Below are 19740 nucleotides of genomic sequence, written 5' to 3'. Positions count from 1 at the left end.
AGTGTGAAATTGTCCCCACCCCCATTAGACATTTTCATTCCTGTCATTACACAGGCATCTGATTTCTCTAGACTGACCTGCTTTGAGCCATTAACTTGCTTTGACCTAGAATACAGTGCTGAGAATAAGGCACAGAAACCAGGCATTTCTATAAGCTAGAGCTGTAGCACATAATATGATTGCTACAACATGCATCTCTTTGGAAAATGCACAAGAGAGCTATGCAGCAAACAGACGTGCTGTGTGTACTGTATAATACTTATGGCACCACTTTGTTAGCTACTACCCCAGTAAGACAGAAAGGAAGCCAGTGTTCTCGGTGGGGTTACAGAAGGCAGTGCAGCCACTCGTAATACATACGCAATGATCTCCGCCGCTTGTTCTTGAGCCTCTTGCGCTTGTTCAGGCACGCTTTGGACGGAGACTCTTCCTTGACCTTTGACTGGCTGGAGACTTTAGAGGAGTTCTGCTGGCTGAAGTGCGTGGGAACATGCCGGGCCAGTCCGCCCTGAGACGCAAAACTGGCATTACATCCGCCAACCACGCACTGAACAGGGAAAACAACACAATGTTACTGAGACTGGCATTACATCCACCAAATAACCACGCACTGAAGAGAGAAATCACAATATTACTGAGACTGGTAGGTCATGAGATGCAATATGGACAGAAATGTATGTATATATGTATGTATGTATGTATGTATGTATGTGTGTGTGTGTGTGTGTGTGTGTATATGTATATATATATATATATATATATATATATATATATATATATATATATATATATATATATATATATATACATACATACACACATACATACATACACAGAGTCACACTACCTTTCCTGTTCATGCGCTCTTGCAACGCACATGCCTAAAATTTTGCGTCCCATCCATCAAATATCCATTTTAACACAAAGGCTAAGAAACTTCAGGGATGTGGATGTTGGTACATTTTGATGAGTGTTTAAACTCTATGGCATGTAGTAATTTCAAAACATATTTGTCTGTGTATAGATATACATAAACAGACACACTTTTTTCTTTGTTATATATAAACTAACAGTAGACCGTTCACATGACAACGAGACGTTCTGCATTCCAATAACACAACCATGTCTCTTAAGCGAAGATTCTTGAAAAACTGTACATCTGTGCGGATATGTGTTGTTTTTTTTTTTGCCCAGCAGCTCTTTCACACACAGTACATCTTGCCATCTCGATAAACAAGCCATGGATACTTCATCTCCCATTTAAAATTATAAGAACCTATTTTTCCTTTGTATTTTTGTGCATTACTACTGCTTGCAACTGCTTCTGTCACTGTAGTTTTCAGAAGTGTAGATGGCAGAGATGCAGATGAGCAATCTTCTTCATGAGAATCCTCTGAAGACTCTGACTGCTTAGCAAAAAACACTTCTGTAAGGGCATCCCTGTTAAACTAGTGGGGAAAATAACAGAAGCACAACGTTAAATTAGGCAACTGCAAAAATGAAATGCGAGTTAGAAGTAGGATCGGGGACGAACAATTCACGCAATTTGTCAGCTATGTTTAAAATAAAATTAAAAGGGACTGAAATTAGGCTGAGGCAAGATATGAAGGTAAAAGCAAAGACTGTTTTGCAATTAACAGCTTTTTCTCAGTTTAATTATGAAACAGAATCAGCTAAATTTGTCACCTGATTAAAAATAAAACCAGAAATCTTAAAGCCCTACGTGTGTGTGTGTGTGTGATCGCATTTACCTTTTCCAAAATACTTGTTTTATTTCTTAGCAATATGGACCTCTGTTAATATGGGGCATAACACATTATTTTAAAATAAAATACAGTGCATGGAGGGATACTATGGTATTAATTTCCAATGTTCATTGCGCTGCTAGGAACTTTAACCAAACTATTCTAATAGCATTAGTGTGTGTACACATTGCGCCTGACTAAACATGAAACGGCACTTCAGTGTGGCCGCTACAGTTTGAGCTGGATTCATTAAAACCTTTTTTGGAGTACGGTTCGAGATCAGTTATGTAGTGTGGACATGGCCTAAAAGTAAATATCCTTAATATTGCTGGCAAAGCAAAAAATGAGACTGATTGCTGCCACCTACAGGCCTGGAGTGTACCTTAATCAGCCAAGGTATATACTTTTATATTGAAGGCTATGACTTTCTTCAATGAATAGGATATAGCCAGAAAACTGGATGCAGCATGCTACAAATAGGTACTGTACTTTAATTCTACTTTTATTCACAATCTCATTATTATTATTATTTATTATTATTATTATTATTAGTAGTAGTAGTAGTATTATTATTTAGTGCTAGTAGTGTATACTGTAATAACAAAGAAAATCTAAGAATAAAACAGTATTAATATTATTAATAGTTTAGCAAATGCCTTTATCCAAGGTGACTTAACTTACTCCAGCAGCTTATATTGTTCGTTTTGGATTGTCCTTTTACTGTAGCGAACAAAAGGCTTTGGACCCAAACAGGGTTGTTATAGCGAGGGTGTACTGTATTAAGTATTTGACTTATATGCTTAATAGACGAAACTTGCACATTTTAATATATAATGTGTGCACATTTGTTATTTCATTTTTGTTATTTTTCACTACCCATAGTGTTCAACATTTAACAAGGGTGTAAAGAAGTTTGGATCAGAATCCAATATCATCCCTTAGAAAAAAGTAATGTACTGCAAGTATACTTGTGCCAGAATTGTCTGGTTTTACAATACTATTGGTACCATTCTACTATCCTATTTTGGCACAAGTATACTTACAGTATACAACTTTGTATATTCTTTTTGTAAATAAAACATAATTCTCAAATGTTGGACATTTTTTAGATTGTATCTCACTTCTCTTTTGCATATCTCATTGTCTCTTGCTAGATATGCACCTCCAGATTCTGACACATACTTTAGAAAACCAGGAGCAACTTCTGCTCTGGATCAGAAAGCTATAACGCTCTGCGGCTGCCCGCCTATGTGGATAACTATAAAAAAAATAGTAGAAACCAACTAAAACACAAGTCTGGCAAAAACAAATGGAAATATGAAAAGTATGGAATTTTGATGTTGAAAAAGTATATAAGAACATAAGAAAGTTTAACAATGAGAGGAGGCCATTTGGCCTATCTTGCTTGTTTGGTTGTTAGTAGCTTATTTATCCCAGAATCTCATCAAGCAGCTTCTTGAAGGATCCCAGGGTGTCAGCTTCAACAACATTACTGGGGAGTTGATTCCAGACCCTCACAATTCTGTGTGTAAAAAAATGCCTCCTATTTTCTGTTCTGAATGCCCCTTAGTCTAATCTCCATTAGTGACCCCTGGTCCTTGTTTCTTTTTTCAGGTCGAAAAAGTCCCTTGGGTCGACCTTGTCAACACCTTTTAGAATTTTGAATGCTTTAAATCAGATTGCCGCATAGTCTTCTTTGTTCAAGACTGAATAGATTCAATTCTTTTAAATAAGCCTTTTAAACCCGGAATAATTCTGGTCGTTCTTCTTTGCACTCTTTCTAGAAAAGCAATATCTTTTTTGTAGCAAGGTGACCAGAACTGAACACAATATTCAAGATGAGGTCTTACTAATGCATTATACAGTTTTAACATTACTTCCCTTGATTTAGATTCAACACTTTTCACTGTATATCGAAGCATCTTGTTGGCCTTTTTTATAACTTCCCACATTGTCTACATGAAGACATTTCTGAGTCAACAAAAACTCCCAGGCCTTTTTCATAGATTCCTTCAATTTCAGTAACCCCATATGGTATTTATAATGCACATTTTTATTGCCTACATCCAATACCTTACATTTCTCTCTATTAAATGTCATTTGCCATGTGTCTGCTGCAACAGTGTTTGCCACTCCTCCTATTTTTGTGTCGTCTGCAAATTTAACAAGTTTGCTTACTATACCAGAATCTAAATCATTAATGTAGATTAGGAATAGCAGAGGACCTAATACTGATCCCTGTGGTACTCCACTGGTTACCTCGCTCCATTTTGAGGTTTCTCCTCTAATTAGTACTTTCTGTTTTCTACATGTTAACCACTCCCTAATCCATGTACATGCATTTCCTTGGCGTGGGATACCCTGAGATACTGTACCTATACAGTACAGTGTACTTTGTACAAATCACAGTCCATAGGTCAATTATGGGCAACTTGACATTGTGGACAACCAAATGTCGACAATGAACTGCCCAAAGGACAAGTACCATTAGCAAAATTTTGAGAGCTCTGGTTAAACATTTAAGAATAAACATTTAGAAAAAGTTTAAACTATTAACATCCCTACTGCACAGGTTAACAGTGGCATGAACAGTGCCAGACTCTTGAGTTTAAGACAGGATGATCACTGCAAAAACCTCCCTCCAAGAGCTCTCAGGTGATCTCCAAATAAAAAAAAAAACAATAATCTGCTGAGTGGTTTTAAGCAGAGTAAAGCTTATGATAAGTTTCTGTACATTATTCCACTTCACTACCCTTTCTGTGCATTACCACACAGGCTAGCGGAATATGAAAATGACAAAATAAAGAGTGGCTATTTTAATACAGGGTTCTGATTATATCAGCACTGTCCTGTGCAAAGGATTTCCTCCACATACCTTAAATGGTTTGTCTCCACTGTGCGTCAACATGTGCCTCTGCAGCCAACTATGACTGGTAGACGGTGTGTTATATACTTTGCAGCCTTTCCATAAACAGACAAAAACCTGCAATAAAAGAAAAGAATAAATGAATGAAAAGCTAGAATTGATAGTCAATTTTGACTGGGTTTGTTTCATGCAACATGTTGTTCAATACTTTAGGAAATGCTCCAGTGTATTTAGTAGATGAACATGTGGCCTGGTTATAGTATTAATTGCAAAAATAAACACAAGGAAATGAAACAAACACACATTCAGATGTAAATATAAATGTGGATGCATACTTCCATTTAATAGCAACATTTAAATGGTTTTGAAAGAACATATGATTTCAATCAAAATGCCATTATAAACAGTTTTGAAAGCTATATTGTATTGGGACATCTCAGTTCTACGCTGCAAGGAGATATAGAAATGTGTCGCTTCATCCAAGTGCTTGATTAATAAAACAAACAGCAGCAGGATCCAGCAGAATAACAATTGTAACATTATAAAACATCTTGCTTGCATTTTTACAGCTGGAAACCTGAAACTGTACCACAATCCAGGTCACCCTGCATCTCTGCTCTCAAAGTATCAACGCTGCATAATTCGGTGTTCATTCACAGCTCCAAGAATATCAGTGTCAGGCTTTCAACCCTTCGAGATAAGATGTGGTGCAATATTGTCAAGCTCTTCAATACTATTATCTTGAATCGATCCAAGACCAGCCTTTGGTTCAGCAAATCCTGATCTGCAGGTTCATACCAAGCTTCTTGCTGGCGATGTCAGTAACTGGGCCTGCTTTCTGAGCAGTTATTTTTCACTCGGAATAGTAAAGGTTTAAGATACTTTACTGTTAAATGTTGAGAGGTGGTGCTCTGCCCTCATGCGTGAAAATTGTTTGGATTTTTTAACCTCTTCAGTACCCATTACTGCACTCTTTAAACAGAGGTTACAGTTTATAGTTATGAAGCTGGGATGGTGCTGGGATCTATAACTCAAGCTGCCCTCACTAAAGTGTACTCTTGCTCCAGAGTGTATTTTTAACAGCACTGGGACAAGCATTGGAATATTCAAACAAACTCTAAACAAGGAAAAGCATGAGAATGAAGGAGGGTTTACATATGGGCTGCTCCCTTTAGGGTTTCTTAGCATACAACAGCAAAGCTCAGATTACAAGTAAACCCACAGCTGAGAACCACCAAAAGGAAGTTGATATTTTCTCAATTGTAGTTGTATCTTTCTAGTAATACATGGATGGCGAGTGAATGGATGTTATACATACAGTTTATATCAAAGGAAAAACAAACACACACGATTCCTGCGTCTGTGCCTGGATCTCTTGATTGCCAAAGCAAATGGCTGCATTCAAGATAGAGCTAAGCACTTAACATCTGATAATATGCAAGGAATTAGGCTACATGTTGTGATCCAATGAACAGCCTCTTTCTTTACATTTTGTCACAGCTATTGCTGAGACAAAGAAATGGATTTCCATCTGTATAAGGCAAATGCCCACAGGTGGTCCGGGGTCTACCAGGTTAAATGAAATCTAACAGAACCAAGGGGTGTCCACTAGCTAAACAAGCACAGCCCACACAATGGCCAGCCATTCCAAAAGCTTCAAGAAGGAAAACCACTGCACAATTGATCCAAAAAATAAATCCATCTAATGAATTTTATATATTTAAAATGCAGCTTCTAATTGCAAAAGATTTTTTTTTTTTTTTCCCTGCTCTGAAACAAGGAGCCTACAAAACCACTTCCAAATGATCACAAGTCCTCCCAGATGGCTTGCACTCTGGTATTCAGTCAATCAATAAACAATTTTTAAGGCAATGACCTTGTCAATTGTACTTGTTCAAAGTGACAGGAGCTTGCAGAGCATATTAGAACTGCAGTACTGACATTCTTGCACTATACATTTCAATGTCTTTAGTATTGAGAGAGAGAGACTGACCCCTCCCCGCTGTCCGTCCACGTGAAATGAGCGGATGTGCTCTGCCAGGTCTGGGCTGGAGTTGAAGCAAGTTTGACACTGGTCCCAGCAGCAGTTGTAAGCAATGCTTTTGGTGGATGGTGTCGTGCTTCCTTGGCCGTTCATCATTGCCGGCGTTGATCGCCCGCTCGACGCTGTGCTGTCCATGTCCATTAGGGTGCTGCTTATACTGCAAGGAGATGAAGTAGAAAATGAAATTACAGAACTGTGAAACTGGCACTAAAACATTGGTGCCGATAACTTTCATTGGTTTTGTATCCGTAAAAACATTTGACAATCTGTTCCATACAAGAATATGATCAGCTTCAGTTATGTAAACTGAATGAACGGGTAACTGAAATGTACTGTAAAACAAATACAGTAACTGAAGGGTGAGAAACTGCAAGACACATGTTTGCCTTCCCAAGGTCAAAGACAAAGGGATGGAATGCACCTTAAACCATTCCAAGGAAGCACAGTGAATCAGTCAGCACAGAATCAAAGCCATGGACTACACTTTAGCTGTTCCATTCATTGAACACTTACAGCTCAAACACACCGAGTCAGACTCTAGAAATCTGCACATCTACAATTCCCTTGGTCAGACGAACCACTAGTCCAGCCCGACTTGTATAAAAGCATGCATTGCCAATTTCAAGACCTTAATACATTAACCCCTTTGCAGCTTTTTTTTTTTTTTTTTCCAGTTTTAAGCATTGAACTTTATGTCACTAGTCTTGCCTTCCATGCGATTCTAAAATTGAGGCCGATATCTGGGCCAATCATCTTTTATTACAGAACACCACCAAAAGACATGTGCAGCACGAGTCTTTTACAATGACTGGTTTCAACCAAGATGAAATATGAACTGCATAAAAAGCCAAAGGGATTTGGGGTATAAAGGTCTCTTTCCCATACTTTAATGCAACTTGCTGTTGTTTCAATGAGGAGATACTTTAACAAGCTATGCTTAAATCAATTCCGCACACAACTGAACAATTCTCTCTGACAGAAACACAGTGTGCTTGGAAAGGACCAGCCTTAAGGCTTAACTTCCCACTCTTGCTCCCAAACAGCATCATTAATTTAACAAACGCAAAAAAAAGAAAAAAACAATGGGTACTGTATCAATGACATCTTCAAAGTCTGTTTAATACAGATCAGGAAGTTATACAGAATATGGAAAGCCGTTAATTACAACATGTGAACAGACAGAAGGACAGCCCCACCCCACCCCACCCCCCTGAGACTGTGAAACTCTCAGTAACTTCTTTAAAAAAAAAACAATGAATCACAACTTGACAGGCAACTCCTGGGATGTATTTAAACATGTAAGTGTAGCATACATACTACATGATGTTAAGTTACATCCACAGACATGTGCTAAACAATTTTCAAACTAACCAACCGTCATCACAATGAAATACATGGCACTCGGGTTTGTGGGAATGTTGGGCAGGTGACGTAGTAATGTTTTCAAAGTCTTGATTACCTTCACAAGCAAAACACTGAACTACTTGGTTGTGTCGAGTCATCATGCCTTGCTTTAATATTCTTGTTTACAGTAGGTTTTAAATTATGTTGTCATTCCATCTATTAGTTTCATCCTGCTGTGCTCCCCAGAGGGTGACTGCTGTTAATGAGATGTTAAGAGTCCAGTCAGGGGATTAATAAAATATTTATTAACTTATAATAACCTACTTTTAAAATCAGAAAATGGAAATGAGCTACAGCAGGTGCAAACAGCCAAATGAATTCCCCGTTTCCAGGCTCGAGAGTGAGAGCATGTCAGACACCACACCACTGACAAGTAATTAGTCATTTCCTAAGAGTCAAAAACTAGGCCCTGTGCAATCAGCAATTTTCATTTTAAACAGGTTTTTAATTTCCAGTGATTCAGACATACAAGACTTTAACAAATAAATGGCCAACAATCTACACCCTTTCAGAAACTGTACTGCTTACACTCTACATTTCAAGGTCATGTTTTATACAGTTTAAATACATTTCAAGACTTTGGTGCGATACTAAAATCAAAAGGGCTTTCAGCAGCCAGCTGTGTGAAGGGAACAAAATGCTGCTCATATTTTCAAAAACAAAAGCAGCTTGCTTTTTTCCTCTTCCAATAATCTGCTTCAAGAAGACAGATGGCAAACATGAATTTCAAGATTGAAGTAGATAGAGGCTTAGAAACCATGGCAGTTTGGTGGGAGAGGCAACAAACTCTATGAAACATATTTCAGTGTTGACATACTTTAGAGTCGTTAAAGCCTCTGCAGACAATTAACATTAGGATGTAAAAAAATCAATGCATTGCAGAGCCTTTTGCTGTTTAACCCTAACAACTTGCAGATACACATTTGGGTTAGATTACAAAACGGAAGGGTGCCTGTTAAATTATTTTAAACAGCACACCAAGGGCAGCTGACAGTAATAACAGAATTATTCTAAATGGGTTATAGATACAAGTCACCTAAACTTGTGCTTTGAATGAAGGATGCACAGTATTCTTCTAATCAGGAGCAATATTGGGCGACATCTTCTGAAGCATTTCTTCTAAAAGAACAAAAAAACCCTTGCTGTGACGTTTTCCGATATCTTTCATACTGTAGTTTAGCAATCTATACAAGGGGATTGTCTTATTTCCTAATTATTCTTTCAGGCAACAATATTTCCATTACAAGGGATGGGAATAAGGAAATATCTAGAAGATGACAACATTTAAATGGTTGCTTGTTCTCATAAAACCTTCACGAATTGTCAAGCAACTTGACAGATGACAATACAGAGTAGCACAACTGTCTCTGCTTATTTGAAAAATCACACCTCTGCCTCTGAAGAGTGTCTTCACTCCTTAGCTTCTGTACTCAGAGTTGCTAGGAGAAAAGCACAACTTACATTCGATTTGTTTTACCCTTCCCCCACAGGGTCAGAACATAAGACAATATACGAACATGAAGTGGCCATTAGGCCCATCAGTGCTTGTCCAGTTCCTACTTGATGAAGATCAATAGATCTTGTCCTGTGATGGTTTGTTTTATGGTAAAACTGTGATACAAATATGACCATTGACTAAAGGGTACGGAAGGGTTCTATAAAAATGTTACAACTCCTTTGTTTTGACAGTCATTTTGGATACAATGTCCACAAGTAACAGTCTCTTGGAACAGATAATACTTCACTCAGGAAAATGTAATAGATTATTATTCTCTATGGATGGTAACCTGTGAAACGACCATTAGCCACACAAGGCAAAGAACTCAAATACAACTTAATGGAAACCGAGATTTTATTAATAGATAGAAAAGGAAAATCCTGGATCACTGATTATGATCTATGCATTTAGTGCTATTCTAAATAAAATATAAATATTACAGTGCTTGCCATCCAAGCACAATTCTGGACTAGAACCAATTCTTTTTCAGTTAATGTGAAAAGCTCAAGTTTTCAGACAGCGTTTGCTCTCCACAGTGCAGTGAAGGGATGTGGTCACTGTGTTGACCCCTAACAGCCAGGCTCCCTCCTCCTTATTGCAACTGATGAACAGCAATGCAAGATCCTGAACAGTCTACTTGAGAAAGCTGGAGAGAGCTACTTGCACAAATCACATTTGAAGAACTCATTATATTTCAAATGCTTAATGCAAATCTGATGAACCAGGACATGATCTGGGATAATATGCATCTATTAAAAGTATCCATTTACTGAATACATCAGCCAAGAAATTACAAAAACAAAAAAAGAATTGTACTAGGCTTCCCATTAATTTCAATATAGCTGCCAATCTTGGATCTGCAAATATGTATTGGATTATAAAGTAACTGCTAATCTTGTTTCAAGAGCAAACAGCTTTAATCTCGCAGGCAAAAGGTCTGTAAATCGCCTGCCGTCAAAGCCAGACCCACATCATGAAAGGGACACGGAGTCTGGATTAAGTATACAAAAGAAAAAGGAAAAAAAAAAACGAGACTTGAGTCTTTGTAGAGACAGGAATTTTAAAATGTTGCCAGCGATTTTCTGAACCCTCTACAAAGTCTCTCTGAAAATGCAGGCTTTAGTAAAAAGTTAGTGTGAATCTTTTCTATTATAACCAGCAAAATCACAGAGTAAAAGTTGATTTTTTGGACCAGTTCGACACGAGGCAGATCTTCAGAACGTGTTCAAATCAAAAGGGACAGAGCAGTGGGCTTGTTGGAGAGCTGGTCTCTGTACAGCTAACAAGGAGAGAGTTTACTGCACTTCCTTTCAATAAACGCTTCAGAGTGTGGAAGAGAGAGACCACTGAGGCAGATGAGTCCGTGAAGCTTTGAATTATTTAATGACAGGATCTCACTGAGGAGGGTGAAGTTTACTACTGCAAATCAATGTGTTCAGAACACTTTGGGCCTCATGCACTAAACAGTGGTAAATTACCTGAAATACTGCATGGTAAGACAAACCCATTGTGCGCGCAAAAAGGAAGGCATGACCACTCTACTCACTAAGATAATATGATGCACGAATAAGGCAAGCTAAACGATTAATTTGCCAGTCATCATAGCATGAGAAATGCTGCACGCAAGCATGTATTCACACCAACTATAAAACACACTTACTCATCATTCAAAAACCACACTGTAAACTAATGTATAATGAGCTATGTTGTGTTTATGGTCTTATATTACGAAACAAACCTCTATTACAATACAAAATGTCAATAAAGTACTATGATACACCAATACACAATGACTTAATCTCCCCCCCCCCCCCCCAATAAAAGATTCTTCAAAACCAGCAGACGTCCAGCAAGTAAGATGAAGGACAACTTACAAGCCAATTTGAGTAGGCATGTAACATGCTTCTCTTTAGTCCTCTGATAGAGTGTGCTGATAGCAACTAGAATCTTGACTGTGCAGCTGCCTTACTTTAATTCTAGTGAGGTTCACCACTTGTAAAGCAAATAGAAAGTTCTGAGTTAAAAATGATATTTTTTAGAATATCTAATGTCTTCCCTAATATTAGCAAGTGTCCTGCAAGTAATAAATCAACAGGCTACAGATTTAATATTCTGAAATGTAGAATCTCTCTTTAATACCCTATGCTACACAAGGTTTAATACTGGGCACTATTCACAGTGTTGAGTTACTTTCAGATATCAATACACACATTCAAGTTTATTTCTCATTAACTCATCAGGGTTTGAGATCACCGTGTAACAATTATTTTTCTTTTTTTTTTGTTCCTGGGTAGTAAGTGTTATTTCCTAATTGCTTATGCCTCAAAAGTATAGAAAATGGCTATTATTCCCCACAAACTTTGCTTTTGTGACCAGGACAGTGATATTTCAAAATATCACTATTTCCAGTGGAAAACGGGCAAATGTGAGTCTTTTCGTTCACATAAAGTCAGAAAAAAACAACATATGAATCCAAATTAACATGTATTTATACTAAAGTAATACAAAAATGACTACAAAAGATTTAGAAGCGAGTAGTTTTTCGAGATTTACAATTATACAGTAAATACAATACTTTAGTATAAATACATGTTAATTTGGATTCATATGTTGTTTTTTCTGACTTTATGTGAACAAAAGACACACTTCTGCCCGTTTTCCCACTGGAAATAGTGATATTTTGAAATATCACTGTCCTGGTCACAAAAGCAAAGTTTGTGGGGAATAATATCCATTTTCTATACTTTTGAGGCATAAGCAATTAGGAAATAACACTTACCACCCAGGAACAAAAATTGTGTTACATAGTGTATTCATGCCATTTTTCTGGATTTCTGCTAGCTTGAACAGTTTCCAATAAAATATTAAATTCCCAAAGCTGTGTATTTTGGGAAATAGTGTACTCTGCTACATTATATAGTCTTATACTGTAACTCTTCTACGCATTAAATATTGAAAATAGATGGGAAAAAAGTAGTTTTGGACACATTGATCCAACTCCCATTGCTTTTTTTCCTTTATATATCCATCCCCATGAGGTCGCCATGCATGAAAAGTTTCAACAGTAATTCTCTCAAAGATATGAATCAATAATGAGTACCACAATGCTCTTTCACTAGACTTTGGCATCAATTTGAAGTTTGTTGATCTCCTGCTGTCCCATTGTCCTGTTAATAAAACATAATACCTTCCCTGCTGGAAACCACTAAAGCATTTCAAAATATATTCACTGTAATGAGTGTGCCTGACAGCAAATACTACACATGTGGATTACCGTTTTAGATGAAACAGTATGCATGAACCACGAGCTCGCTACTGATGCTACAAAACGTGTGCAGTCAACATCCCACTGCACCAAGAACACACCAAGCTGCTTAGTATTTGCAAGTCAAAAGTTGGTTCATTTCAGGTTATGTATCACACTCACCACAATGCATTTACCTTTAGGAATTATCTTGCTCTATTGCTTTTGTTAATCAAGCTTACTGCTTCGAAGACTTTAATTTCAGTAAGCATATGCCTAAAAAAAACACAATTAAAAGTATGCTAGCGACAACTGAGACACCAAAGCTTTTCATTGCAATCTAATCTAAAAATCCCCCCCCCCCCAGTTTACTCTGGTATATAAATCATTTTCAAAAGATAAGGAGTTTGCAGCTTCCGAGTACAAATCTCATTCCACTCCTCAGGCTTGTTAAAAGTGCACCTGTCGAGTTTCCACCAGTACATGTGGATAAAGGCTTTTGTTCTCTTGACAGCCCTGTTCTCTGTGTGCAGGGAGGTTGATGTTCTTGTCGTGCTGTTCTACAGGGGATATTGAATAACAGGCAAAACCACAGCTCTGAAACTCATCGTATCTAAAAGTAATCAGATTCTGAAAGAGAGGCAGCAATCCTCGTCACGCTGCCAAATCATCATTAACAAACTAATTGCAAGCCCAATTGTGTGGAGATGTGGATATCTTAATACACAAAGTGCTGAGAATCACAGGTATCAGCGATTAACCTGAGCAGCAAACATGGCATTTTCATGGAATGGCCCAGTTTCATCCATTAACTTTAAGGACTGTTTTAAGAAATGTTTTGTTAAAACACTTATTTTTTGAAGCCCATTTTGAATTATATCAAGCTTGCAGTTCAGGAAAACTAACTGTTGTAGAGTTTATTTGCAAAACACAGATTTGCATCTTTAAAAAACATTCCCTAAGACAGTCTTTAAGGTTCTGTGACTATGGCCCAAAACTACAGACAAAAGGAATATTTGTTTTTAAAATTACAAAACAGTCCAGAAACGTACTTTCATTTAGGGAAATAATTTTGAAATTATACATTTTGACAATTTCACATGATAGCTGACTGGTTTCTATGAAAAAAACAAATTGTCTCCACCTGGTTTCAGTTTGCAAGTGTTCAATCTGTGATGAAATACAGCACTTATTTCCAGATGTTTTGTTTAAGTTTCTTAACTTTCTTTCCTCTCATTACCATGACAACTTTCTCGCTAGTCCTGCCCCCCCGCCGTTGCTGCACACACCAGAACACTGTAGGCAGGGTCACACCGAGTTCCTATTAGATTCACCTGCATTCAAATTTTCAGGGAAAAACACGGGAAAGAGATTCCATGAAGAAGAACATTTTTCCAATAACCACTATCCCATATCCCTCATGGTCAGTGTCCTTATCTGATAATGGTAACACTGTTTATGTGAATTCTATGGGGTAGGAGAATTGCCCTGCCATAATGTGTTCTAATGTAAAGCATTGAAAGGGAGCTATACAGCTATACACGCAGTAACTGAAGGAAATGCAATCAGTGTGGTAGAAACAATTCATTGCAAAATATTAAGCTTTGCTCTTCAGCTACTAGTTTCGATAAACTGCTTAAACAACACAGTCTCTCCAGTTAATGATTAACTGGATAAACATACCTAGAGATTCCTTTCTCACCCCATGCCACCTAATTGACATATTCAAGCCTGATTCCCCCTGCACAACTACTCACACTTCTGTCTCGCATGCTGCCCTGGTCAGCAGAGAAGTCGAGCTCTGTTCCGCCGGGCTGCTTGTTTCTTCATTCTTTGTGACTCCTCCCTTTTGCTTCTCCGAAAATCAGATTTCTCACCATTTTATCTACCTCTTGCATTCCTTTCCTCTATACCTTGTCAAGTAGTTCATAATAGCTACACAGTTAGGCGCATTCAAAAGTGCATCAATCCAGTACTGAACTTAGAAAAATACCAGCAAAATACTGTAATATTTATAAAAAGTGGTTCAAAACTAACACTGAATTTCTTTTTTTCTCATTGTCTTAGGATTTAAAAGGAAAGAAGTTTCCTTTTAAATCCTAAGACAATGAGAAAAAAAAAAAATTCAGTGTTAGCTTTCTATGCTGAGATGGTTCAAGGTATTCTAGTTATCCACAGAATGTTGAAGGCAGACCAGTCTGGATCACCATTGCGCTACTGTACTCCAGCTGGAAATTCAGAAGCAGGATTTCTACTTGTGGAATCTATTCTGTACCCTATGTAGGCTCACATGCAGTAATTGCTATGATTTACTATCATTACAGAATTACTTTAAAATGACCTATTTTCTCTCTCATTTCAGAGACAATAACAAAAGCCTGACTGATAAACATGTTCAGTGAGTAAAAAATTAAGTGATTAATGAAAATCAGCTATGCAGGAGTGTCAAATAACACAGAGAGACACCTACTGCACTGTGTAACTCTGAAGAACACCACGTCTTAGCTAAACCTACTTTTTGGTCTCTACATGTTTTCTTTGCTTCTCATAACTACACACAATTCTCATATATCGCACTGCTTTACGACGTTGTGTGCACAGTGCCTCTCATTCAGCTGGATCAGGTGTCTTTACACAAGCTCAGGTGTTGTATTCTTAATAGCTGGGACACCTGTGGTACTTTCCATCTCCCCACATTGCTAAGGTGTTGTATTCTTAATAGCTGGGACACCTGTGGTACTTTCCATCTCCCCACATTGCTCAGGAGGAGTGTTTTGATGAATATGATGGAAACACATTGTTGGTGGGTTACAATATTGTGTTACAAGGGTAACAAGGGTTACAATAGTACTGTAAATGCATGGTGTGTTCTTGAAAACAACCAAAAGGAAAAGAAAACTGTTACCAACAACAGTAGCAATAATAACCAAAACCATCATGTAAACACACCACAGGGAGTCATGTGAAATGATTAAGTATGGATGTAACTGACCCGTGGAATGACACTTAACTCCAATTAAGGGCAGTTACAGCAAAACACATGTATTATTTTAATATAAATCAAATGAGACTTCTAAATGATTCCTTTTGTTTTTTGCCCTGCTCCAATATAAAAATGTATCCTTTTTTATACTTCTGGATAGTAATTTGCAAAAGGTAAATCCAATATAATAAAATAATGCAGGAAATGTATTGAGTATGCATGCTAAGGCTGAAACATGCTAACCCTTGCTGCTGTCTTTCTTTATAGTATCAATATGCATTTTTCGATCTTAGCATTTATTTCTACACGTACATTATTTTTTTTATTTTAAACAGCGGCATGGATTTGGCTAGATTAGTACAGATGTGTTTTTGCAGTCTGGTATTTCCAGCTACTGTACTTAGCAAGACTGATCGAATCTGACAGCATCTGTTTTTTTAGTTTTCTACCGATAAAACTGGTAAGACTTTCTGTTGTACGGGCAACAATAAATGGCAGCAGCAGTGTTGCTGTTAATGTTATCAATACGGGGCCAATGCAAACATGTTAGTTACTCTGAACCTGATTTGCCTGAACAAATAATCAAATTTTTACAATGAAAATAGGTTTTGTTTTTTCGTTTCGCATTTGCTTATATGCACCGCTGCGGGGACTGTTTATAATTGCATTTGCAATGGTTCAAATGGAAATCGTCAGCCTATGATAACATGTCTACTCATGCGATTCGAACAGCCTGTTCGCGTCGTTGAACTTTTCTTTGTTACACAAGCCGTTTCCTCCGAAGTGCAGTGCTGCATATCAACAGGGTATTTACATCTCCTAACTGCGTTGCAGACTACCAGCTTCACATTGTGTCGAGACAAGCTGCTTTTAACACAGATGCGTGTACATTTAAATCGACGACTTAAACCCCTCGTAGCGGTTAGAACTGTAGCCTTGAAGTTTACAGTGATATGTGTTACATGGCACCATGTGGATTTCTTCAAAAACACGTCTCTTAAATATTTACAACTTTATTTTAAAATGTTACAACTGTCTTGTTGCCAAGTTCCCAGATCACGGTCTTGAGTATAACACAATTAACATATACGACTGCAACCGAATTTAATAAACTTTTGTGACCCGAGTACAATGCTGTAGCTCTGGTTAGCGATATCTATAGTGTGTTTATTTGTTTTAAAAACAGCACACCTATTGACAGAGGGCTAACAACGATAGATGCATAGTGTGTGGCTAGTACTAGGCAACATTATCTCTCTCTCTCTCTCTCTCTCTCTCTCTCACAGTGTTACCGGCCAGTCTCGGCTGTGTGAGTGGCAGTGCGACAGTTTTAATCAGTACTGACCTATCTTCAGAGTCCATGCGGCTTAGGGGCTCCCCGTCTGAGGATGACATTTCCACACTGGCCCGTCTCTTGTTAGCATGCTCGCTGACTACGCCGCCCGTGGTGTTGCCCTTGTCGAGGGTGTCCTCTGCAGCTTTGCTCTTCTGATTGCAGTCTCCGGACTCGAACTCCCCGCTTTGTTCCTGTTTGAGCTCTTTCTCAGGACAGTCCCCGGTCTCGCTGCTGCTAGCCGGGCTTTGCTGCTCAGAGGTCTCCTCCTCGCCACCGGCGCTCACGCTACCTATCTCCTCCTCTTCATCCTCTTCTTCTGCGGCAGCAGCTTTTCTCACAGCCTTTCCCTCTCCCCCCTCTTCCAGTTGCTCTTCGTCGCTCTGCTTCAGTTCTGGCAGCTGCAGGCCCCGCAGCTCGTCCTCGGTCTCACCTGACAGTGGCGACCCGTTTTCGTTGCTGGATGAGGGGGAGTCTTGCTCAGCGCTATCGCATGAAGTGGCCGCCATCTTTATGAAACCTCCGAGTCTCTCTTGTTTCAGACACACAGGAGAGAACCCCGAGCGGTGAAGGGGAGGAGACGATGACGTCAGGGCTGCTGCAGCGCCCCTAGAGACGCTCTGTTTATCATGTAATAGATTACACCGTGTAACAATTTTTTTCTTTTATTTGGTTCCTGGGTAGTCAGTGCAAAAGTATAGAAAATGGCTATTATTCCCCACAAACTTTGCTTTTGTGACCAGGACAGTGATATTTTGAAATTTACCTATTTTCCAGAACATTCCAGATAGATTCAGTGCTGAGTAAACTTGGAGTAACTTCTAGAACTTTCCAGTAATATAAATAGTAGTATAAATACAGGGGCCTTAAGCCCACCAGTTCAGTTTAGTTCCAGCTGCCTAAGTGGATACATATCTGCATTTTTCTGAGATGGCATCAAGAGGCTGCAATGGTGGCATTCCTGATGGGTCTCCAAGGCAGTTTTACCAAGTTTCCCTGCTATCTTTGCCTTTGGGACAGCAGGGACACCAAGGCGCACTACCACAGGCGGGACTGGCCACAGCAGACAGAGTTCTCTGTGGGGAGGAACAACGTCAAGTGGGAGCCACTGGTGGACCCCCGGAAGGTGCTGATGCCACCGCTGCACATCAAATTGGGCCTTATGAAACAATTTGTCAGAGCTCTAGGTAAGGAGTCGGCAGCCTTCAAGCACCTTCAAGACTTCTTCCGTAAGCTGTCTGAGGCAAAGGTCAGAGCCGGTGTCTTCGTCGGACCACAGATAAAGAAGATCCTGGAGTGCAATGAATTCCCCAAGAAGCTCACTAGTAAGGAGAAAGCGGCTTGGAACAGCTTTGTCGCAGTGGTTCGGGGTTTCCTGGGCAATCACAAGGCCGAAAACTATGTGGAGCTGGTTGAGACTCTGGTGAAGAACTACGGCACAATGGGCTGTAGGATGTCCCTCAAAGTCCATATCCTTGATGCTCATCTTGATAAATTCAAGGAGAACATGGGAGCGTACTCGGAGGAGCAAGGCGAGTGCTTCCACCAGGATATACTGGACTTTGAACGCCGCTACCAAGGACAGTATAACGAGAACATGATGGGAGACTACATCTGGGGGCTGATTCGTGAAAGTGATTTACAGTATAATCGTAAATCTCGAAAAACTACTCGCTTCTAAATCTTTTGTAGTCATTTTTGTATTACTTTAGTATAAATACATGTTAATTTGGATTCATATGGTGTTTTTTTCTGACTTTATGTGAACGTAAAGACACACATTCACCGGTTTTCTCATTGGAAATAGGTAAATTTGAAAATATAACTGTCCTGGTCACAAAAGCAAAGTTTGTGGGGAATAATAGCCATTTTCTATACTTTTGAGGCATAAGCAATTAGGAAATAACACTTACTACCCAGGAACAAAAATTGTGTTACATAGTGTTATACTGTTGCGTAAGGTACTATTTAAAATAATTATTTAAAAAATATATTTTGCATGATCAAAATACAGAATTGTTGTATTTCCTAAATTGACGAATTAGTAAAGCAATTCTGTCTGTTATTCAACAAATTCACTTGCTTAACATACTGACCCCCAGTGAATGCTGTCTTTGGGTATAAAACATTAGCATTTCAGTGCTGTGGCAATGATAATGAACGGGGCAATACAGAATTGTTAATGTCAGAATGTGTATATGCGATTGCTACTGAGTACTGCTACTTGATTGAGTTCAGGAGCTGTGACTCAGTCACTGGGAGTGGTTATGTGTTGAAGAGTCGGTGTGAAGGGGCTTTGATTTAGTTCAGGAGCTGTGACTCAGGGGCGGTTTGATTTAGTTCAGGAGCTGTGACTCAGTCATTGGGAGTGGTTATGTGTTGAAGAGTCGGTGTGAAGGGGCTTTGATTTAGTTCAGGAGCTGTGCCTTAGTCATTGGGAGTGGTTATGTATTGAAGAGCCGGTGTGAAGGTGCTTTGAGTTCAGGAGCTGTGCCTCAGTCATTGGGAGTGGTTATGTATTGAAGAATCGGTGTGAAGGGGCTTTGACTGAGTTCAGGAGCTGCTGTTCTGTTCTAATTGCCTGCCATAGACATGCTGTATGTAAATTAATCTCGATCAGACT

General features: G+C 38.8%; 1 protein-coding gene across 3 annotated transcripts in view; it reads right to left on the bottom strand.

Annotated features, from left to right (window-relative positions):
* LOC121317995 (zinc finger protein aebp2-like) overlaps nucleotides 1–17724 on the bottom strand; it is a 52238-nt gene extending 34514 nt beyond the window's left edge. For 2 of the 3 annotated variants that reach the window (XM_041254145.1, XM_041254144.1), the window contains exons 1-4: nucleotides 17130–17721; nucleotides 6605–6812; nucleotides 4621–4728; nucleotides 361–547 (exon numbers count right to left, since the gene is read on the bottom strand). In XM_041254145.1, the coding sequence (XP_041110079.1) occupies nucleotides 361–547; nucleotides 4621–4728; nucleotides 6605–6812; nucleotides 17130–17626 (1000 nt within the window). In that variant the 5' untranslated portion in view covers nucleotides 17627–17721. Of the gene's footprint in view, nucleotides 1–360; nucleotides 548–4620; nucleotides 4729–6604; nucleotides 6813–17129 lie in introns of all 3 variants that reach the window. The other variant, XM_041254143.1, reaches the window with a different exon arrangement.
* Between the last annotated feature and the right edge of the window lie 2016 nt (nucleotides 17725–19740).

Source organism: Polyodon spathula, chromosome 7, assembly GCF_017654505.1.
Source record: "Polyodon spathula isolate WHYD16114869_AA chromosome 7, ASM1765450v1, whole genome shotgun sequence".
Lineage (NCBI taxonomy): Eukaryota > Metazoa > Chordata > Actinopteri > Acipenseriformes > Polyodontidae > Polyodon > Polyodon spathula.
The sequence above is the reverse complement of the archived record's forward strand: the minus strand, read 5'-3'. Positions and strand labels throughout refer to the sequence as shown.